The 24,797-nt window shown below is 43.3% G+C and overlaps 1 protein-coding gene across 2 annotated transcripts in view; it reads right to left on the reverse strand.

The window, feature by feature from the left end:
- The window catches only part of cdkal1 (CDK5 regulatory subunit associated protein 1-like 1), a 202,724-nt gene that overhangs the window by 170,752 nt on the left and 7,175 nt on the right, over window positions 1-24,797 (reverse strand). For both annotated transcript variants that reach the window (XR_012963802.1, XM_076152699.1), the window contains exon 4: window positions 2,023-2,107. Coding sequence is in view for 1 of the 2 variants with exons in the window: in XM_076152699.1 (XP_076008814.1) it covers window positions 2,023-2,107 (85 nt within the window). In the remaining variant the exon portion in view is untranslated. The remainder of the gene's footprint in view (window positions 1-2,022; window positions 2,108-24,797) is intronic.

Genomic DNA, 24,797 nt, shown 5'->3' on the forward strand with positions numbered 1-24,797 from the left:
AGGGAGCCACAGCACACAACACCGGGACCGTGGCACCGGAGCCGGCCATTATTAATGTCATTAGGTACACCTGTGTTGGACAAGTCACAGTGTTCACCGTGGGGAAGGTCTACATGTGCGACCCACAGCGGCTCAATTATTTTTTATTAATTGCACCATTTCAGGAGATCAGCACCAGCTGCACCAATTCATCCAATGTGTCTGAAACTTGCAACCCAACCTTGTTTGTTAACAGTATTTCGGAACATTTGGAGGCCTTGAACTAAGAGCTGATGCTTTGTGTGCCCGACTCTCTTCTTTCGCCGCCCCCTTCTCTAGTTGTTTCACTCTGTCGATCATGTGACAAGAAGCCAGAGCAAAATAAAGAGGATAATTTTTTTTGTGATATAAGTGGCCATGTTCATACTTCCCCGTCCTGTACCCCCTCATTTAGTGCATCCATCATGCGAGCAGCGAGTGATGAAAGGCACAAAAATTGTCCTCCTGCGTGTGTGAACACACGCACAACATGTCCATGTGTGCTTGTGTGTATCCTCGCCAGTGAATAGAACTTTAATTGCATTAGCATTACACCAGGGTGATTTCTTGTCAAAGAAAAACTCTGGCATTGAGAGAGAGGACGTGTGCAAAGTCTTCAAGTGTGTTATTATGTTGCAAATTCTAAAGAAAAAAGTCATTGTATGAAACCTAGAATGACACAAAGACAGAGAAAGTAGGAATGACAGGACGAGTGAGGAAGAAACAGGGAAGTTACACTGATGTAGTGACCAAGTGAGAACTGGTCAACTGTAGCCCGTCCTTATGTGATTTCCATTTTGATGACTCACTCAGACATTCAAATTGAAAATTGTGACAGATGACAAATTGCTCCTTCACCCATTTACCAAAAAAAAAATGCAAATCAACATTTAGATCCAACCAGCTAAAAGGCATCAAATTAGCCAATTCAGCCATGTCAGACAAGTGTCCGGCTGCAGATGTGTGGACGGGAAGCGGAGGTGGGGGGTCGTCTGAGCTGTCCAAATTTACACAAATTTATTATTTAAAGCTCTGACCCAGAATGAAACGCAAAACAGCCCGAGCACACGTTCACTTTGGTTAGCTACTGAACTGAAATAATGAAAGATCAAATTGTGTGTCATGTGGAGGACAGCATGTAGTTAGGAATGTCATGGGGAAATTCATAAATCGCCGCAGAGACCATTTGGGTTTCAAAACACAATAACCCACTTCTAATGGAAGTGCTGGTAGTCGTAAACAATTTTAGAACTCAGATTAAAAGCATCCTTAAAAATTCTCACATCGGTCCAATCTGCATAATAAGGCTCCACTTATTCTGTATTCCGTAACTTCATGCACCTGTTGTGTCCGTACCAATTTACATATAGGAGGTGGAAAGAATATTATAAACATTGACAGTAGGGGAAAGTTTAAAAAATGTATATGTGAATTCTTGTTGACAATATGTTCATTTCAATTCATCATGATTTTACCCACACAGTCAACGCTACTCTCCAACAAATGCTCACGCCCACCAGGTGTGCACGCCCCCTGATGAAGGAAGAATAATCAAAATGCTAAACAGTTTCTAACTTAATGTGTCTGTTTTTATGCAAATGAGAATCTGTGTGGGTGAGCGTGCGTCCGTAGGAGTAGAATGAGGGACCTATGGACAGATGACAGCGGAAGCCGGCGTGTGGCTGAAAACATTATGGCATCTATATTCAAGACGTAAACTAATTTTGGCAAAAAGAAAATGTCGAGAATTACAACAATTTCACACTAAATTTTGCTTGCCTGAGGTAAACAGCTCAAGGAAAACTGATTTATGAAATAATGATGTTCCAGGACCAATGTCAAGAGAACTCTGCCGCTTGCAACTTTTTAAATATGCAGGGTTCATGTTTAGGCCTCATGAAAAATGTAAAGGCGCTTTGCACATCCACATAAAATGAGAGAAGGCAGCGCCAGGGAGAGTGTTTGCATGTGTGTGTGACTGTGTATGTTGTGTGTTTTCAGTACTTGATTGAGTTTCTGAAGTGGTCTTCTGCCGGGTTTTTCACGGTGCAGCTGTTGAGCAACCACAGATCTGCTTCTGACGGGTCATCTGGCAAGGCAGAGAGAGCAGGAGAGAGGTAAATTTATTCATTTATACAGATCTTGATCACAGGCATATTTCTTGGCTGTATAGAGAGAGAGACCCTATGTAGGCCTAACTATGGCAACATTGAAGAACAGATCAAAATGATACATCATAAAAACGCAATAATCCTTTAGTCTTTTCAAAGTGTCTGGTAGCTTCAATGGTTGTCTCCCATTTTTCCTCAACATATTCAACTCCCCCTGCTGGCAATAGACAGGCCCATAATGGAAATGACACTTTCCCAGACAGCAATGATTCTCACTGGGAGTGTTAGTATTAGAATTTGCTTAGTGCTAATGTTCAATTGATAGAACTGCCTAGACTGAATATCAAAGAAGAACTCAATTTACGGATACTTGTCAAAGATAATGGTGGAGTGGTCCGACTGACCAGACCATTAAGCTACCTAATGCCGTTTGTGTCGAGCCGCAGTGTAGTTTTTGCCATATTAAGTTGATTTAGTCTTAGTTGGGGTAAACCAACTCTGAATTTTCTCAACAGGAGGACTCGCCTCAGACTGTGATTAGGCAACATGTCATGTACACTCGAGAACAGCAGTATCGCAGCATAGACAAATGATCATTGAGTGAATATAAACATAGTGTGACGTCCAACATCAAAACCAAATTAAGCAAAAGGTCAACATAATCTGGTGCAAACATGCGTATCTACACAGTTTAATGTTCATCACACCGATCAGTGGTAAATAAATGCACCCTAGTACACCTTATCCTTTTACAGAAAAACACAGCAGTCAAGCCCTTTAGGTGAATTTGCTGACTGCAGCACATACAAATAAAGATTTAATGAAGTATTGTAAAAACAGAAGTACAGCTGCAGTTCACGTCAAAGAACCAAAACAGAATGAGTCACAACAAAGCCGAGCAAAGCAAATCCTTCTCAGGCAAAACTGTTCCAGCCTGTGTGCGTGTGTTTGAAAAGACACTAAACAGAAAGACAGAGAGGGAAAGAGAGAGAGAGAGAGAGAGAGAGAGAGAGCAAGAGTGAGAGAGAGAGGGAAAGAGAGCAAGAGAGAGCGAGAGCGAGAGAGAGAGAGAATTGGTTCAGCTGGCGAAGGGTGCCCATTATGCCTACCGTTATTTGTCTTGGCAACCCCACACACACATGCAGACACACACACACACACACACACACACTAGACTAGTGGGAGTGGTCTCAGCTGTGTGGTTGCCGTCTCCCCACTGTCCTGGGGGAGTTGTTCTAGAACAATAACAAGCTCAACATCAATTCAACACACACTCACAGTCAAGAGTTATACAAACGTCTAGATGTTCACAAGTCTATCTACTGTGTCAGCAGCACAACTGACCAATACACACACACACACACACACACACACACACACACACACACACACACACACACACACACACACACACACACACACACACACACACACACACACACACACACACACACACACTTTTATTAGCCCAGATGATTCTGTATTAAAGAACATTTTAAATCAATACTATATATTATTATTATTTCTGGGCTATGAATTATTGTTAACATTATTGATGAATAAAATGATTATTTAACTTTGTCTGATCAAGAAGGGTGGTTCTCCATTTCTGCCACTGTGAAATATTAAACATTGCTCAGTTGGAGGTTTGACTTTGCCAAACTTTCCTCACTGTGGCTGCTTCATCTTTTAATATTATTTTATCCTGCAATAGTTCGAAAAAATATTTATTCTGAAGGACGTGTGCATCATTAACTAGCTGACCAATCTGATCACATCAACACTTCACATAGTTACGTCAAATTTAAAGTCTGGGTGGTTTATTCAAAATGGCTCAATTTAGTTCAGCGCTTTATTAAACATTAATGATTTTGTGATTTGGGGGAATCCACTGTCTTTCATGTGCCTGCCAATAGCACATGCGCCTCAACAACATGGGTTCAAAGCCTACTGCTACTTTGCTGGATGCAGATTTAACAGCACATTTTAGAAATCTGCTGGCGAAACACCAGAACAAAGTACAGATGACAGAAACCCGCAGCCCATCGGTTCTCGTTTATTTGTCAAAGCGTGAATATGAGCTTTCAGTGAGCCTCTGACTTTTAAGGTCGTTTTAGGGTCATGCTGTATGTACTGCAGTGCTACGGTTTAGACCAGAGGGGCCTGAGCTGGGGTGCAAAGCCTCCCTGAGATGGTGTGTTTGGGTAGAGAGAGAAATCTGGACACACCGGGGATAGGAGTGTATTTATTTTCAAGAGCTCGATGGTAAGACACTGTTCTGGCAAAAACCGTGGCGCAAAGGAAATATTAAAAGTGTTGGTAGGGGTAAATGCATGAGCGGTAGTGGAGCTGCCATTTTCCCACGCTTACTACAGAGAGACAGAAAGATTGGAGAATGGAGCACTAGCAATATTTTCTCTCTTTTTTCTGGCGCAACAAATTCATGTTGGTATTGGCTATAGTTCATGTGACAACACCACTTCAATCTGGTGCTAAAGTTTTAAAGGTAAAGAAACTGTTTATACTCACAACAATCTCTGGCTTTCTTGCGGTAATGCTTTACTTGCATGACTTTCTGTCTCATGTTGTTGATTCTAAATTGGAAAAGTTCTCTGTTTTCTATAACTGCATGAAACAATAATAAAGGAACAAAAAGAACACGACAGTTGTGCCAAGGCCTTTCAGTCTCTTTGCAGGCATAGAACATGACTTCTAAAGACGAGGTTTTTCCACGCAATTCAAAAGGGACTCTCATCAAAGGGGAATTTCTGCACTCAAAAACACATTACGAATCAATTCACTCCAGGTTTTTGGGGGTCAGCTATCTGACTGATCAAAGAAATGTGTCGAGCGAGGAATGTTACAATTGCAAACATGACAAGTGTGTGCCTTTCGATTTTTGCTGAGAAAAGACCAAAAAAAGCTATTGACTCTTAGGAAAGGTACAGAACACCTTTATATATATAAAGAGTGAGAATGTATCTGTTCCATCATTGCATCTGTGTGGGAAAGTTGCCCGAGGTTAGATTCCATGAATCAGCACCTAAATTCCCATAATTCCACAAATGCTACAGCTGGGAAATCTCTGGAAAGACAGATTTGCATAACATTTGTGTATGTAAGGAACACAGCCAATGGCAGGGGAATGATTTGGCTATTTTTTGAATATCATAGCCATGGGGCAATGATGTGAGAAAGCTGTTGGTACAGAATGTGCACAAAAACTATTGACTTATCTCTTATCTGATAAAGAGCAGGGCCAGAGGGAAAGACAAGCGATCCTGGTATGTAAGAGTGAGTGTGTGTGCAGTTTCTTTTCCCTGTTTGCTTGGGTCCCACCAAACACCAGAGTCACTCAATCTCTCTCTCTCTCACACACACTCTCATGTCATAATGCCACCAGCACAGAGAGCCTCTTTTATATTTGATCCAATACATTAATGTATATTTTGCAGAGCAGCACAGCGGATGACTCTCGCACAAATTGATGCGGTGACCATTTCTGTGAATTTCTCCTATACAGGAAATCCCACCAGTCTAATACAGTTGACCCCACTATGCACCAAAGGTCTCTGCATGCGGTGTAGGCATGCATGTGTGTGTGTGGATGTGTGAATGGAGGGGAACCTGAGCTCATTCTTCTAAAACATTCCCGACAACTGGCCCAAATGACTAAATCTAATCCAAGAGGTTTATCTGTGTGTGTGTGTGTGTGTGTGTGTGTGTGTGTGTGTGTGTGTGTTACCATCAACTGAAACTTAAATTCGCCCCACAACCAAATCATACAAGAGTGGGATACTGGAAACACAGCACCTGAGGTCAGTTTGTGTGTGTGGGTCTGTCTGTCTGTGCGTATACACACATACACAAGGTCATACATAACGCATTTCAATCACACTGCTCCCTATGGAGATGAGGAGAGGGTTAGGGGAGCAGGTGCATGCACCAAATAAGCACAGATGGAAAGATGGACAGAGAGGAAGGGGAAGAAATAGAGAGGCAAATGGCTGATAGCATGTATGTAAAGAAGAAAAGATTAAAGGCATAGATAGGACAGGGAGAGAGCGAGAGAGAGAGAGAGAGAGAGAGAGAGAAAGAGAGAGAGAGAGAGAGAGAGAGAGAGAGACTCAGACAGGGATAAAAGGGTTGGGAGAGAATAGGAGGGAGGCAGGTGAGAGTGGACACCCAAATGGGATTGAAGGATGACCAGCAGAGACAGAACACATGAGCAGAGGTGGGGGGTGGGGGGGAGGGAGGGGGGGAGAGAGAGAGAGAGAGAGAGAGAAACAATAGAGAGAGAGAGTATACACAACAATATAATTCATCACAATTATGAAAAACATAATACGTGCCAGGTTTGTGTGCGTTCTGCTTTGACATTATATAAATATTTGGACTCACACACCCTTTAACGGTCATATGTGTTGTGCTGTATTTGCCCATTTGGCTGGCTGTACCCACAGGTGTGTGCTTTCAGCAGCAGCACCCCACTGAGGGAGCCGGCGAGGAGGAGAGACGAGGCTCAGCTGCAGGTTCAGAAAGCGGAGAAACACACAAACAACAACAGGCAGGATGGGAATACAGTAATTGCCCTCAACTGCCATGAATCTGCTCTATGCAGCCGTGCCAACTCACAAATCTTGAGTATAAGCTGTAAATTCAACTCGATTGTTATCTGTAAGTAGAAGCTCATTGGTCAGAAACAGGCATTTACTGCTTTTTTGCCATGACAGAATTGCTAGATGTCACGTCAGCTTGATACGCCGCCTCCTTTCCCAGGCAATCGTTTCATTTGCAGTGGCTAATCACAGGTGTAGTTCACGTTAACTACACACACACACACACACAGCCCAATCAGACTTCAGATCACATTTTCTGTGGTTGTGCAACGAGATCAGTGTCATCATCAGCCATGAATACAGGAACTACTGGGGGAAAGTCAGCCACACACTACATCACACACAGCACCACCCCATTGTTCTTCTGCATGGGTTCCAAATTGTAACTACTATATTCTTTAGGTTTTGAAATGACAATGTTTTCTAATATAAGGTGTATCAATATGAATGCCCCCCTGGATTCAGTCTTCCAGTTTCTATTTCAATTGATTCTGCACCTGAGGAGCCTATCTTAAGTCTTTCTTAATATAACCTTTATAATGTCAGGACTGTCAGGTCAAGTGCACAGCAGATGTACCGTCTCCTGACAACCGATGGTGTCAATGTGCAGTAGCTTGGCTGTACCAAGCTCGGATGAGTCTAAAAAAAATACCTGCTTTTCCACACTGGAATAGCTGCATGTCGACACCGGGGAATAGGACAGGAAAGGACAATTTTCTGGCAATACAGAGAAAATGTGGGCCTTGCTGCCAGCTTTGTGTGTGTTTACATACAGAATAATAGGATTGTTATCTTGATGATGTTGGTGCATGTCATGTGTTGCAAGTAGATTTGGGGGATTCTTTAACATGGAGCAGGACATGATATTCTTTCGTGACATGATGTAATGATTTCAGCAACAAAGAAACTGCACTGAACTCCCATTAGAAGATTATAGTCATATTGTAGAACATTCAATGTGATCCTGGTGGCAAATCCACTGTATGTACATGAACTGGCTGTTCTACATCATGCTGCATACCGCACAACTCCAGCTTATCATGCTATATGTCATGGTACGACTAGAGCTGGACCCATGGAGTGTGAGACACGCCATCTATTCATCCCTCTGATGTGAAACAAGGAAATATGGGGGAAGAAATGTTCTGGTCACACAGGAGAAAGCAAAGCACACATTCCTAAGTGAACTCCCGGCCTAAGACTGGAGGCAACACAGGCAGAAATGGGATCAAGCTGTTACTGTATCAATATTAAATCAATAGCCAGGAGCTGGGATATACAAAACACACATTCCAAGAATTAGCAACTCCATAAATATTATTCACAATCCTGGTTTTTATACACATAAAAGTCTGAGACATTTTGTTGGAATGGAACTATTGGTTTTCAAATGCTAAATTCTGAAAATGTGAACATTTTCTCCTGAACCATGTGAATGTGAGGTGCAGTTGCCTGGGGACGACTTACAAAGCCAACCGAGGACTGATTGCACATATGTCTGAAAACATTAAGTTAAGCTGCCACGGCTGTAACCTGAATAGGTAATGCGTGTTTTTAAGAGTTGCATAAAATGACAGTATTTTACCGGAATCACCAAAGTGGTAAAACTATATCCCTTACACACGGTGGGAGGTAACAGGAGATGGGTATCGTTTATCCTGTTTTATTAAGATCATATCAGCATGAAGATACCTGATGTTTTACCACATCCTTAAACCACCACCAATCTGTTTCTCCCTCTTCCCTTCAAACTTCTTTCATGTCTTCACTGCTCCCTTTTATTTTCCCCACAGCCACCAAGTTCCACATCTGCCCTCCACTCCCCTCTTATTAAGCGTCACATACTACCACTCCACATTCACTCTCACCCTCTCTGTCTCTCTTATCGTTTGCACCTCCTCCAGACTTCACTTTCTCTTTCTCCATAATCCTAATCTATATTCATTTACATTTTTTTTTTCAAAAGTCCTTTTTTTTTCTCTGCCTTCCTGTTCCTATTATCCTTGAAATCCTCCATTTGTACAGCAAAATCCATCAACAATATTAACCCCCTTTCGTTTTTCACCGCTATGTTGGAACCTTCCTACTGTTGACAAACGCACAGGTTTAATTTGATGCCTATTTGTTGCCAGGTAACATGGTCTCATGGAACAACCTGCAATGAAGTAGAGACTAGTAAGGGACTACAAGCACACAGCACTGATTAGTGGGAACTGAGAAACACATCTACCATATTACATAGGCTATGAACTTGTTGAATCACTTGTTGTGTCGATCCAATCTGATACATGTACTCACTAAAATAGGGGGAGTTAAAAAAATAAAGAGTATAAATGTACAAATCTAGCAGAATCACATTACTTACAGTAATTGACACACTGGTCTAAATAGTTCTAGAGTTTTGATGTTGATGGGATGATTGCGATCTAAAAATGAAACCTCATTTCCATGGCGATTACACTGCAAGCATGTATACTTTACATTTTTAGGTTCCCAGTGATTATAAAGGATCCTGCTTGGGGTGTTCAGGCAGTTCGGGGATGTAACTGCAGTCAGATCTTGTATATTTATGTAGGAAAGAGAGCTCTGGAGAATCCTGAACACCATAAACCTTTCATACAGGGTCCTCTAATTCTCTCTCTTGATGATATATATTTGTCAAGTATAACCCCACATACACTGCTATCACTGAGGCTACAGTATCACATTTTCCATTGCAGACAAGACCTACTTAAGTTTCCATACTTTCCTCGACATTCTCTTGCAGCAACTCTCTCTCACACGCACCTCAACTATCTGTCCCTAGTGGAGACCATGAGAACAACTAGGACACACAACTTTTCCTTCCACCGTCTTTGGTTTCTCTGAGCAACCAGACTACTTCAAACTGTGTGACTGAGAAGTGCAGACTTTATCCAGACCAAAGAAAAATCTCTAGTGTCTCCCATTCCCCTCTAGTGTTCAGCCCTGGTTGAAGATATATGAGGGTGTGTGTGTGCATGAGAGTGTGTGTGTGTGAAAAGAGGCCGACAACAACCCCAGGGGTCAATGTGATTCTCTTGGTGCTTCATGCACAGACCACACCATGACCCACTTTCCATCCTGCACCCCCCCAACACACACACACACACACACAGTTCCCTGTCTCCCCTGTTATTTCTGTCTTCTACCCTCCATCCATTTCACCCTCTATCTTAAAACACACCCTCCCCTTGCGTTTCCCCCACATTCCCTCATCTCTCCCTCACTCACATGAACACACACAGGACATGCTGACCTTGGGATACAGTGCCGGAGTGGTTTATAGGGGTAAGTGTGACGGGGCAAAGGGCTAGCTTTGGGGTGAACGGATACACTTGACTGAGCTAACAAGGACTGTCTGGCCTTACTGGCTGATTGGCTTACAGAACAGCTGGATGCCAACTCGGCTGACTGGGCGAACTGGCAGGCCCGGGTGGGAAACAACACACGGTGTGTAAAGTGTACAGTGTGGCAGTAATTTGTTCGTGTATCCATTCGAAAGCCTTCATGACACACACTCTCCAGTTACAGATTGATAATATTGCAGAAACATTCTCACAGTTTGCACACATACACACGCACATACATATTCCCTGAGCAGCGTGTGTGAGAGTGGGAGTGAGGAGTGTTAGGGGTGACAAGTTGCACATGTCTGATTGAGGAAGCTAAACAAATTCCCAGGAGACAAAGTGACTGATTCTCATTCCCCAGGGTATGTGTATGCCTTGGCCTCTGTGTGTGTGTGGGTGGGTGGTTGGGCGGGTGTGTGTGTGTGTGTGTGTGTGTGTGTGTGTGTGTGTGTGTGTGTGTGTGTGTGTGTGTGTGTGTGTGTGTGTGTGTGTGTGTGTGTGTGTTTGCCTCAGTGATATGGCAAACCGTTAAAGCCTTCGAGGACTTAAGAGCTTCACCTCCAATTACATTTTACAAGAAAGCACTCACTTGTGTGCAGCCTCTCTTTCTCTTTCTCTTTCTCTCTCTCTCTCACACACACACACACACACACACACAGGCAGAATGACCCCAACAGTGATGCAAATAACCTTTCACAGTAAAGCAGTGTAAAGACAGTAAAGCACATAAACAGAGTATTTTTGGTAAAATTCCAGGTACTCCACAATAAGATATATTGGTATAGAAAAAGAGCCAAAAACAACACACAAACACACACACAACTAAAAAGCACATTTTTCATTGTCAATGGTAACTGCACTAATTGGCTCGTGCCTTTATAGAGTCTTCTGATGCAACAACAGGGCAATGCCAGTGCAGACCTGTGGCTGCCTGCCTGAGACTGACTGACCCATTATTACTACAGTCTCAGTCATCCATTACGACCTACATCTCATTAGGAAAATTAATGATAGCAAAGCTGGCAAAGCGCTAAACAAACAGGAATTGGTGAACAGCAGGCATACTCAATTGATCTATTCAAATGTTTCCTGGTCAAGATTAAGGTGCTGGGTAATTACAGCAACACCTTCAATCCACCGAGAGAGAAAACTCCAGCTCCAGCGCTCTGCCAACAATTGTCGACTATTCATTGGCGCTTTTGTCTCACAACCTTCATCCCTGATCGACCTGAAAGCCAACGAGGAAAAAAAATGTACACGGGCATCGCATAAAAAAAGCTTTTTAAGAGTTTTTAACTTTCTGGCAAATTTGAAAGGAGTTCAGTGTTTGGGTGACAACACATCCAGCACATGTACAAAGTAAAATCATTTCCTATTATCAGGACAGTTTGCAAAGGATAAAAACACAGAGGATCAAGGTTGAGTCAATGATAAAAGGCGATGAATTTGAAGTAGTAAAGACTGAAATGAGACGCGGGAAGCAAAGAGAGACGAGGCAGGAAGTGATCCTGTCCTCACTGCTACAGATAAATCTGAAAATGTAATTTAAATGTCAAACAGTTATTTCTTAAAGTTAATTTCCCGGTGTGTGTTGGTGCACAGGGGAGGTGAGAGGTGAGTGTCTTTCTGTTGGCGTGCGTCCTGTCATTGTTCAGACCTTGACCGCGACTTTGGGTTGCGCTGCTCCCTGTAGCTCCTCGGTCACTGCCAAAGCGGCGGAGATTTATGTGGGAGAGATTTCATCGCTGAACGCAGAGAGTCGGACCAGGAATGTGAAAAGTGTATGGAAAATGACATGCAGATTGTGTGGACGTCCCCCTGTTCTCACACCTATGCGCACCTGGCTGTGGAGATTTTGAAAATGTTATAAAGTTGGCCAGCATCTACAGTAGACCCTCATCCAGACCAGCAGACCGTCCAGCAGCACACAGGCTGGGATCAGGCGGTGTCTGTGATCCCTTGTTCTCCTTTCATTACAGCAATGGAAAGTCTCAGCTTGGTCCAACAGGTTCTAATTTATGATTTGAACGTTTCTTTTTCCTCTCCCTCAGAGGCACTCAAAGTATATCACAACACAGTCCTCTCACACACACGGAGGGTCATGACAGCAGCTCTCCCGTGTATCAGCTTGGAAATGTGGCAGAAATTCACAGCAAGCAACCAACACAGTAGAATCTAATATCTCGTCTCGGAGACAGATGTGAAGGCTTGTGTGCATCGCTGCGTCGGTGCGGTGTACACTGAGAGGGGGTGCGCGTATAACAAGTTAGGCACGGCAGGGGCCCGCCATAACACACATGCCAAGACTCTGACAACATCTTAGACACATCCATTCACTTGGGATTCCTCCGCTGTCCTTAAAAATCTCTGAGCCCCGTTACTGTAAGGGGGAGAAAGAGTGTCAGCCAGACGGAGAGACAGAAGACAGGCAGAGAGAGGCAGGAGGATGTGGAGCTGAGAGGGATGGAAGGAATTAAGACAAAGTAGGTAAGATAGATGGAGGTGGAGAGCACGAGGACGGGGCAAAAAAGGGCCGGCGAGCGAGAAATTAAGAAGTAAGGAGACGTGCATGGGCCGAGGAGTGAGACAGGAGGGAAGAAAAGGCAGAGGTAGCCGCAGAAGAGAAAACGATAAAAACTGCCCAGAAACAGACAGAAAAAAAAAAGGAGGGAGTGCAAAGGAGAGACCTAGCATTAGAAGATTAAGTGGAGGGATCGCAGTGAAAAATAGCAGGCGAGCTCAGCTGAAAGTGGAGCAGGAATGATGAATGCTGCGAGACAAGCCAACCGCTAATTTGGATGGGAGAAGTTTGCCTCTACAGGGCAAGAGGCTGGAGACGATCTGTCTCTCTTATATCTGATCATACACACTCACAGTGGGTGCACCTGGGTCCAGACTGGGGCCCCTCTCCAAGACTAAAAATAGTGGAAACAACTACTGAACTGGCAAAAACAAACAGCCAATTACAAATCTCCCTGCACTGAGAAACGGTAGGTTTTTCCCCCCATTTGCACCAATGTAACCTATCACAATCCACACACACGGGTCAACATGTGCTCTGTTATTAAAACATATGGGAGGTGTTTGTGTTGCATGCGAGTGTGTTTGTTTAAGCTATTGCATTCTTTTAAAGCGATCGCTGCTGTTGAAGATCAGAGAAGTTGGGAGTGCGTGCATGGCTGTACACGGGCTAAACGTATAAGAGGGGGCGTAATGATAAACATCTGGAATCAAGACTCCCTGCGATTTAAAAAGTGCATTAAGTGTGATTTATCCTGCTGCATGCGGACAGGGGATTGAGGCCAGAGGCGGTTGATAGCGTTCCCGACCACAGCCGGAACCAGGCCTAAATAGATTTTTTGCCATTACAGGTCTCACCTTGCATAGATAGGATGATTTGAAGCCTCGGGTTCATGCGGTAATTGGGGCCAATCACAAGTCTGCCGCTCAGACAGAAAACCATTATGATCGCCGGTGCAGCCATGAACAGATATTTCACACAGTAAGAGGGATTATTAGAGTCAAGGGCACGGAAGTCAGTGTGTCTCCGAGAGAAAAGGGCCCGGAAGGTTACTGACTGACAAAGTAATATACCGATGATTTCACTTTTACCGCACACCCACAGAGTGAAACATGGCACATTCCTCCACTTTCGAGATGGAGGCCAGTATAATTGCCTTCTCGTTATTAACATGACTTGACTGTCTGTGTATAAAGTTATTTAGACTGTCTCGGACCATAGGTGAGCCAGACCTGACAGTCTGCCGGTGACACGCTGACAGTGTAGGTGTGATTCCCAGTTCAGCTGCTCCGGTCTAACTCAGGGCTGAATGGTTCCAATTTGACAGCAGGAGAGTAAGAAAAAGGACTATTGTCTATCATGTAGATAGAGATGAAAAACACTTGAAGGAATACTCATTAAGGAAGCCAAGGCATCATTTTGACATGAGTAGAAATGGAGAGAACGCTGACCTGAAGACTGAAGGTCGGAGGTTCTCTATTATTGCCTGCACATGGACCGACATTACTGGCTATTCCAGGCTTGTACAGTAGGTGTTACTGAGGCTTCGATTTTTATAGATACTGACTGCATGGATTACAATGGCAGCGATATCAGTTCGCTGCTTAAACACATAATTACCAGTTTTTCGGCACAGGAATTTATTTTAGTCGTGACACCATGATTTGTTTAGAAGGCTCACTTAAAATATAATAAGCATCAGAGACTTCTCTTTATCACAGATTGTTACCTATGGAATGGAACGAGCTTTGTGCCAAGTGTTTGAAAACGATCTTATTTGGATTGTCTTTCTTTCTTTGATTAACAACAACACATCTAAATGCCATTTTCTCCTAAGTGTTTCATACCTTAAGAGGGAAGGTTGGCATAACCTGTATGAACAGTACAATTATATGTACCGAGATTTGCTCTAAATACTTCTACCAGGAGATTGATTATAATTGGGACAAACTAGACAGACAAGCAGTACGTACTCAAGTTAGTCGCTTGTAGTCAAGTCCCTAAAAATGAAAAAGAAAAGGATTCAGCTTTGACTGGAAGTTGTTGATCATGACTTTTGAATTATCTTCTTATCTTGTTTTATATCTTTCCTTCATCCTGAAACCACGTTGTATTGCACACCTGCAGCTACAGGTGTGATACTGACTCAACATACAGTATCCAGCGTGTCAGCCCTCAAGCAAGTAGACTCAATACAGTTTACCAGGGTTAAGATTGGTTTGGATTTGAATTATTATTGACACTTCACAGGCTATTTAGCATAAAGCAAGGCCGTTAGATTTGCTAACCTTAAACACAATATGGGATAACATACATTTAACTTGGGCATTTTAAAGTCTTTTTAAGCTCGTCTTGGGCAAAGGGCTCTGCTGTTCGTGCTGTGAAATCTGAAACTCTGGCTGCTTGTCAACTTCGTTCAAACACATTCAGTGCGTCTTTATGGAAAAGGGAAGTTTCCTCCCCTGACAGATGGCGTTGGCTCGGCAGTGAGAGAGGTGATGGGACAGGTTTGCTTACATCATTAATCCAAAGATGCAGGGCTGCATACTGCTTAATTAATCGGATGTGATTTGTGTGTTAAAAATTCTAATCTGAATGTATTTTGTATTGATATTTATATATCATTTTGGTGGCGCTTACACATTTCTACACATATCAAAATGACAGACTATAGTGTCAGTTTTGCAAGCACCTCTCTCCTCCGCTTTGTGTGAGTGTGTGTGCGTGTCTCTGTCTTTCTGCGCCTCAAAGCCAACTGTCAAAATCATGCACACCATGGTAACCACAGTCAGTTCCCCATTTCACAACAACAGACTAGATAAATATTGACACGCTATTTCTATGACATTACGAAGGTGATTAAATTTGCTGTTTGCCCGAGGAAATGGCGGTTTATATTCAATGAGGCGTATGCCTGTATGTGTATGTGTGTGTTGAATTTTAAGCTTAAAGGAATAGGCCATTGGACGTTCACATGTCAATTTGCTGTGTATACAAGAATGTGTTAACAGACTGTGTGTGTGTGTGTGTGTGTGTGTGTGTGTGTGTGGGTGTGGGTGTTCATTGTTTTGTTCCTGTGTGTCACCTGGAAATATAGCCCCAGAGAAAGAGAGAGAAAGAGAGAGAGAGAGAGAGAGAGAGAGAGAGAGAGAGAGAGAGAGAGAGAGAGAATGAAAAGTAAAGTAGTGCAGGAGTCACCTGTATGTAAATGCTCACCTGTCCCAGAACAAAAAGCGTCATGAGTTTGTGACAGATGGAGTTTGACCTGAAGGGAACCGCTTTGGACTTTGGGAGGGTGTGTTACCTGTGAACAAAAGCGCTAATCCCGCTGTTTTCTGTGTTTCATACACACGTGGTTCATAGGCTATATTATTGCAAAGAATCTGGGAGAATGTGCGCCATAGTAACTTGGTAACAATCCACACAGTTCATGCAGAGGAGGCCCCTGAGGCTGGCTCGGCTACCAGGGTTCCACCGCTTCCAGGGAAGAGCCCAACGTAAATTCTACACAATCTAATTCACTGAAAGGATCCAGATTAGAGAGAGACTGGATACTGGACGGTATTATCAGCGGTTTATTCCTTGCCTGCTTCACATTCTGTACTGTGTAAAAAGAAATGGAACACCATCCCCAACCATCGCCCTCATGTAAGAACACACCACATATATTCCATCTCTCGCTTCTCAGCCCACGTGTGATTTGCTTAAATTCACTCGCTCAGGAGACGGTGCCTCCCGGGTTTTGCAAAATACACCAGATTGATCAAATCTTAAACCGAAGCTCCAAATAAGCTTCTCTTTAATCATAGACCTTCACTCCAGGTGCAATGCTCTCCATCAGCGAGTGCAGCTTTTCTTAACAAATTAACGTGCCGTTTTTGAGGAGTGTGAGTGCAAAAGTCCAACCGTTATCCTGTGTGTATCCTGCTATAATACGTGTATGTTCAGGCATTTGAAAGATACCAGTATGCACTTATTCTTACACACTATTAACAGCGGAATGCAATACTCATTACCAGTTGTGATTAATTAGGTCTCTAAAGTGTTCATGGATATCTTTGAGGGGTGTGACTACAGAACAGTTGTTTGTCTTAAAATAGAGAACCTATGAAAGAAAAGGAAGCTTTTGATCAAATTCAGTTGGGAAAGGAGGTGATGATGCAATGTGGGAAATCAAGCCAATTGCTCAACCCCAACACACACACACACACACACACACACACACACACACACACACACACACACACACACACACACACACACACACACACACACACACACACGCAGAACGGGAGACGTTATTATCTCCGTGCTAAAGCTGTTTACATTAAGAACAGGTTGCTGTGGCTTGTTATTGCAGCTAATAACCTTGTTGCACATTTACGCTCCACATGTTAAGCATCCTAATTCGATTAATAGTAATAATTAGACCTTCCTCTGCCTTTTTTTATTACTGGGAGGAACTGAAACAATTTAGGTCATCTGGCCCCTTATTCCCAGATCCAAGCGGAAGAACATGCAAATTAGATGCAAATGCCACAGAAAAGTGAAAACGAGTTATGGGCCCGGGTAATAAATACTGAATTTAGCCTCTTGGCATTCCAAAAACAGCCAGTTGGGGTTCATATGCAAATTGAATGCAAATAATCCAGATGCAGAGAGCGTTTTATTTTTCTGATACCAAGAACATAGGGGGGTTCCTGGTGGCTTCATAGGCAGAGGCACATAAAACATACTTTTGAAGTTGTGGTTTCAAAATGCCATCCGCTCCCTCTTAAACTTTCATTTTCACTGCGCAACAGGCAGAGTGAAATACAGCAAAAGTCTCAGGAAATAGAAAAGGAACAAAGATGGGTACGGGAGAAATGGGAAATGAGACGAGAGGAGGCGAGAGAAGAGGAGGTGACGAAGGAAGAGCACGAGAATAATGGCAGGCAAGGAGTCATTTCAAAAGTAAACCCCAGACACTGTTGGCTGCTGATTAGAGGATCAGTGTGGAGATGAAGCCAGAGAGAAAGACAGAGATTGGAAGAAAGATGTCATTTGGCCGGGTGTGCATGTGTGTGGCGGGTGAAATCAAAAGTGGACGGCTGGACCCAAGTCAAAATAAAGGAAGACAAAGAGAGATTGAACAAACTAATGACTTAAAGACATATACAAACCCACACACAAACCGGCAAAGCTGGGAAGACATGACAGAGGGTGAAGAATGAGACAGATGAGTCATGTGTCAAAGCAAAAAACAGCAAAAACAGCTAGTAAATGCATTAAAGTAATCTGAAGGAAACAGACGATAAGCTTAGGGGACCATCTTGTTCAACTGGTAATGTCTCACTGACACACACAGACATACACACACGCGCACAATTGTTTTTCTTCACCTGTCGTGTCACCATCCAAGAATTAATCACTAATGTCCTTAATTGAAAGTCAGTGTTGTGCTGAACAATTTACCTGATCTCCATACCTGCAATGTCGCCGTGTTTGAAATGAAAACTGCAAAGCTCTTAATCGCGGCTTCTACCCTCCAACACACGCACGCACGCACGCTAGTGAGAAGTGAGAGGAATGTGGCTGTTGACAGATAGACCGGTGATTAGAGACTGTTCTGATCAAAGCATGTGAGCTGAAGACTTAACACACACACAAACACACTGCTACAAATCTCTAGTGTCGTCCACCACCACTGAGTGCACTTACACACCAATCCAGAAGGCTGGTCTGTTTTTGAGCTGTTACATGTAAACATATTACATCCTGTTTGCGTTAACCCAGATAATCTCTTGCTGCTCTGAATACAATACCTTGCGGTGAAGCAATTCCCAGGGATGCTCAGATTTTCGGAACAGCGAATGACGGTCCAAACGTCAGATAAAACAAACAATTGTGCCGGCATTCTAAGAAAGCATTACGCAAACAACCCCATGTTATCAGGGAGAAGGCTATACAGCGACACGAAGATCTGACTGCCTTACTGGGGTGCAAATTAAAATGTTAAACAACACTTGGTACCACAAAGCTGTCGGACTTCAGCAGAATAAAGTCAGGAACAGATATTTTGTTGGTCTTTATTTCTTTATATATGTATGCACAAAAGATCCAATCAGTGCCTTTCCCCCGCAGTTTAAGAACACATCAGCTCAGGTCAGGCACTTAATCGTTCCTCACTCTCCTTACGCTTCATTAAAGATGTATATTCTATATATTAACGTATCCAAGGTTGCAAACAATCAGCATTTATTCAACTCTAATTGATGGGAATTTACTACAGGTGTCTCAAAGGGTCATACTAATGAATTGTTAAAAACAGTGCGAGGCAGGTATACTGTTTGTTTACATGCTTGCGTCTGAGTGTGTGTGTGTGTGGGGAGGGGGGGCTCTGTGCATTCATGCAGGAAATGATCAGGTGGGCGCAGCAGACGTGGGGCCAAATCCCAGAGAATTTGCAACCTAATTAATAAGTAACACTAAAATGTAGCATTTTGAAGTGTTTTCCCTAATAAATGATTGATGTCTTTGTTTCGATGGCTGTGGTAATAATGGGTCTGCTTTCCTTGGGACAAAATATTAAAAAACAGGAAATAATAATAATAAATTATTGGACAAAAGGCAGGAAAATGCAGTGTTTAAAAAAAAAATGAGTTAAGGGACTAAACAAAAAAAGGGGGGGTGAGGACAATGAGTGAAAGCAGAGCTGTGGAGACTGCTAATGCACCCATGACCACACACTCTCCCTTCTAACACTGACACTCGCGCACACTCTTGTCACGCGCACACACTACTGAAAACAGATGGCACCACAGTTATCTGATGTCCTGTCATTGTCTTTTTATATGCTAATCCAGCTCCTGCACACATCTGAGTCTCTTTAATCAGATATCAGGTCAGAGATGCTAAATCAAGCTGAGACAATCATGCTGCTCGCGCATTACAATGCATTAGGACGTGTATTCAGATGGACACGGACAGATGAACAGAAATGGGCAATCGTGTCCGCTTTTGTACTTGCAGAGGCGAGTCAGGCGACATTTGGAAGACATCCAGATGGACAACGTTGCCTTCAGCTTGTTCATTTAATTGGGGAAATCATTTTAGGGCCAATTTTGGGTTTTAAATGCATCTTTCAGTTAGTTGTGTGTATCTGATCTCTTGAGCTCGAGACCAAATCAGCATTTTAAGAAGGCCACCACTTTACTCTTTGCTTTCCGTTTATAAATGTACCGTACATAGCCAAAAAGAGATCAAATAAATGTGTTTTAATATCTTAACATGCGCAGAGGACCCAGGCTTGACAGATGCGTGACCAAGGGAGTATGAATGTTTAAAGGAAGTTTAAAGACATCGGCTTGTCAAAATAATCGCAGTCACCCATTGATCAATTGTGAACCACAGCCTCTTGGTGATCATTCAAAGCGCAACTGTGGAAAAATTAAAAACAAAAAAGGTTGAGCGATCATATACACACACGGGAATCAGCAGGGGCCTTCTGAGGACTGATTCATTGATTTCATCCTTGGAAACCACACACACACACACACACACACACACTTATCATCACATCAGATCAGATATCAAAAGGCAGTGTCTGTCTGCAAGATTAGAAGAACCATCTGTCTGCCATGTGGAAAGCCAGGGATTATCAATAAACTTCACACACTTCTCTATGTGCCCGTGTGTGCATGCGCGTGTGTGTGTGCGCGTGTTGGATCTCGGTCTTGAATGCAAATGAGAGAGCAGAAAATAATTTACAACGACGAACAGTTGCAAATAAGCCATTTTACCTTTAGTTTCCATTTACAGCATTACTTTACATTTGTTGCAATGCCTTTTGACTGACAAATGAATAATTAAGATCACAGATTTTGAAAGAAAATGCAACAAATGTTTGAATAACGCAAGAAAAGCATCAAAATAAAACAGCTTCTATATTACAGAAAAGTTATGAAAAAAGTGTGCAAAAGAAAAACAAATTAATGTATAATTAAGGAAACTGCTTTAACACTAATTTTGTAACTTAAATTCCCAAATTAAGCAAATGCTCATTATTAGGATTCAATACTATTATAGTACTAGTATTGGCAGTCTAGGCAAACAAAAAGAAGGTAATTTCTGGGACCAAACACCATGGAAACGTTCATCTTCCGACACACAGACCCACAGAGACAGGAAATGACTTGTAGCCACACTTAATGCTTAATCAATACAGCGCGATCAATGCCTCTCCTCACTAAACATTACCTGTATTTACACAGTTAACTTTCCCCTGTACAGATCTATACTGCTGACACGACCACAGCCAGAGGGAGGGAACGAGAACGAAACAAACCAGACCACTGAGTCAGAATGTGTGAGTGAAACACAAGTGGCTGATAAGCGGACAACGCTCATGTTCGCGCAAGCCTGCAGAAACACACACACACACACGCGCTTTCCAATACAATCACACTCGATGCTTACTTGCCTGCTGAGTAGACGGCAGATAAGGCATTACATCTAGGTGGCCGCACTCACACACACACAATCACCATTCCTCTGGGTCAAGCAAGGTCCTTCAGCTGCTTCCAGTCAAGTCATCTTTCTGCTGGGCCATCACCAAGGTTACTTTGTCCAATGATGATTCAAATTAAAGCCACTGCTCAAATCAGCTGCGGCTTTTAAATCCACTTTATCTAATGTCTGTGCTCTCACATGGAAATCTGGCACATGGACTCATTTATATGTATGAAGGGAGATCAGACAGAGACACATGTAGAATTAATTTATTACAATACACACAAGCGCAATCTTGTATTAAAATGTGTGCAAAGCCCTATAATACTATCCTGCCAAACAATTTCCTCATTCCTTGATTCAAAACTCACACACACACACACACACACACACAAACGTACACACGTACTTCACTCACAGGTAGCCAGTGCTTTCATTTCAGCAGGTGGCCTCGTGTGATCGCCCCCCTCGCGCCGATTCAGGTGGCCGCTGCTTTACATTTCAGCGGGTGGTCAGGAAGTAACGGTGCCGACAGCTAACCACTGGACACCGCAGGGTCATCTTCCACAACAACACCATGAGGGCCGGGAGGGGAGAAAAGCCTCAAAGGAGGCCTTGAAAAGTAATTTACTAAATGTCCTTGAATGTCTCGCTCTTGATTTTCTTTACGGTTTATTCGTATGTCGCCCGCACGCTTTCGCCGCCCACGCCGACAGCCAGGCACGCCGTGTTAATTACTGATGCCTTTAAAGCCTTCATTCACTCTTCATGGGGGAATTTACATTTGTTTGCCTTGTTGAGTCAAGATGACAAGGAACACAATAAGAGAAAAGGACAAATTAGAAGTGAGACGGGCCTCATCTTGAAGGTCTTGAGGCTTGAATAGTCACGGACCAGCCAATTATTCAAAAAAGACAAATGTATGTGAACGTGAATATCGATCATCTTGATTTTGGTCCTTTTAGTTTGACTTTTAACAAGTCAGACACACGGTTAGAGTGTTTGTCCTCTGAATTTAAACCCGACACAACTCCAGTGAACAGATTAGGACTAAACTGTATATTATCATTGCCATTATCATTTATATGGGCTTTCTCTCTGAGCTTTGCTAATGTATAATTATGTATTCGTAAACATGGTGGATGGCATATACGTAATCACTCGCCTCATAAAAACATGCTACAATATGAAGAAATGTTATATAGAACATACACGCACAAAAGATAATGACCAAACATTATTATCAGTACTGATCGGTACCATGGATCAATGCTGAATGTGACTCCACGAAAAATTATGAATTTGTAACCAATACAGCTGCCAAACAATCCCATCGTAATAATATGAATTAATGTGTTCTGGGAAGACACAAGTAGTGACACGAGCGTTACACACACAGATTCACAAATATCCACAGGCATGTCGTGTCACCCACTGAGCGACTCCAGTGGAGCAGTCGGGGGTTAAATGCCTTGCTAAATAGCACCTGACACAGCTTGATGAAGGCAGGGTGAGCGCGTCTTAAATCCCCTCGACCTCGTGCGGCCCAGTTTGTCCAGGATTGAGCCGTCACTCTGGAGGCCATTAGCTTTTTCCGCCATTAGCCCTCTGCTGCCAGACAAAGCCACACCTCGAGCCTGATTTAAGGCCCGACACTTACAACGGGAGCGAAACCTGGCTTCACCCATCATCCCCTTTCCAGACAACCTCCTATCCCCCCCGCCCCCCCATATTCCCCAGCTCCCTCCATCCCCCTTCACTTCCCCTCGGCTCCTGCCTTATCCCATTACTCACATCCCCTCCATGATATTCCCATTATATCCCTTCAGGGTACTCCCAATCCCAGCGGAGCACGGGGAGTATTCCTGGGATAAGAGGAGGTTGACTGACTGGCTGGCTGGCTGGCTTCTGCGGGGAATAGGGGATACGCTTCCTTTCTCTGGAGGGACAGAGGCGAAGGAAACTCCTTTCCTGCGCCCCATTTGTTTGTCTTTGGTTTCCTTGGTCAGAAGAATGAAGGTGCGAGTGTGAACAAATGAACAGAGGGTGTGAAGAGGAGAACAGTGATCCATGCCTCCATTCTTCTTCTTCCCCTTCTTGGTAACAACTGGCCTGAGAGACGACAAAGATATCACCATCCTCTGGGGAATCAATTTGTTCTTTCCCTCCTCACCGGGATGAGGAACCGTCCCTTTCCTTCCGCTCTACCAAAACGTCCTCCCAACTCAACCTCACACATGGGACGTGCTTCATTATTATGCACCATTATTCAAACAGATCATTTGTCAGACTTTCACTTTCACTCACTTTCCATCTTTTCCGCCATTTGTGCAGTAATATAAACAATGGGGCCTTTAGAATATTATCTGCAGATTATTATTTACATTTACAGAAACCTCTACGATTACAAGCGATGACTGATTCTGATTTGTTGCTGCAAAAGCGGCTCTCATCCGGCAAGTTTGAGAGGTGAGCAAGATTCCTTTCCTCCGAGTAATCAATGGATGAGATTGAGCACTGATCCTTCCTTTCCTCGGGCGATGCCGCTTTCCTTCTCCTCCTCCTCCCGCCATGCATCCTCCAGGGAATTTCGAGGCAGGAATGGCTGAGGTCCCTAATCCCATGGCCTCTAAATGGTTGCTGGGTGCTGCCTACACTTGGGTCACCTTGTAGGGATCACTAAAAAACATGCACGCACACTCACACACGCGCGCACACACACGGTCTCAGGATCACTCTAATCTCCTGGCCTCTAAAAGGTTACACTTGAGTGCCTGGACTCATGGGTCTATTTGTAGAACTCAGACAAATTCAAAGCCTTACAAACTGTGTGTGTGTGTGTGTGTGTGTGTGTGTGTGTGTGTGTGTGTGTGTGTGTGTGTGTGTGTGTGTGTGTGTGTGTGTGTGTGTGTGTGTGTGTGTGTGTGTCTGTGTCTGTGTCTGTGTCTGTCTCTGTGTGAGATGAGACACTGGGATCTCATTATCATTTTAATAGTTTTGCGCTGATCAAACCACACACATACGCCCCAACAAAGAATTTGTACAATTACTAATTCTAGACAAAGATTAATTGAAACTGGACTCATTTTCTTCCGTTTAGAGCATCATTAAGAAGTTCCTGTTTCGCGACTGACAAATGAAACTATACTTTTCAAAAACCATTAACCATCCGTAGCCATGTTACCTTGAGAAGCGGGATCAGCGCCTCGCTAAAAACACTTTGATGGCAATTTTGAGGGAAGCTCTAACCATGCAGATAAACCTTTACTAAGTCTACAAGTAATTCAAATTCAGTTATATCTAAACTTTAACTCTTTAACATAAATGTCCATCACTTATACAGCAACCTTTCCCTTTTTGTGTCTTTCTTCACTCCATTACTTCTCCATCTATCCATCTCTACCCTGTGTGTGTGTGTGTGTGTGTGTGTGTGTGTGTGTGTGTGTGTGTGTGTGTGTGTGTGTGTGTGTGTGTGTGTGTGTGTGTGTGTGTGTGTGTGTTCTGCCTGGCTCTTCTTGGTTGTCCCTGCATTCGTATCACCCTCTACCCTTCTACGCTTCCCCGCCGCAGTTCATTGCTTTGGCCGATTTTGTCTCCCCGCTGAATCTTGATCACATCTTTCCGACTTCACACTCGCCTAATTGCTTTCCCTCATAGATCATCATTT

This window comes from Genypterus blacodes, unplaced genomic scaffold, assembly GCF_046128005.1.
Source record: "Genypterus blacodes isolate CSIRO-AG114 ecotype Tasmania unplaced genomic scaffold, CSIRO-AGI_Gbla_v1 ptg000057l_1, whole genome shotgun sequence".
Lineage (NCBI taxonomy): Eukaryota > Metazoa > Chordata > Actinopteri > Ophidiiformes > Ophidiidae > Genypterus > Genypterus blacodes.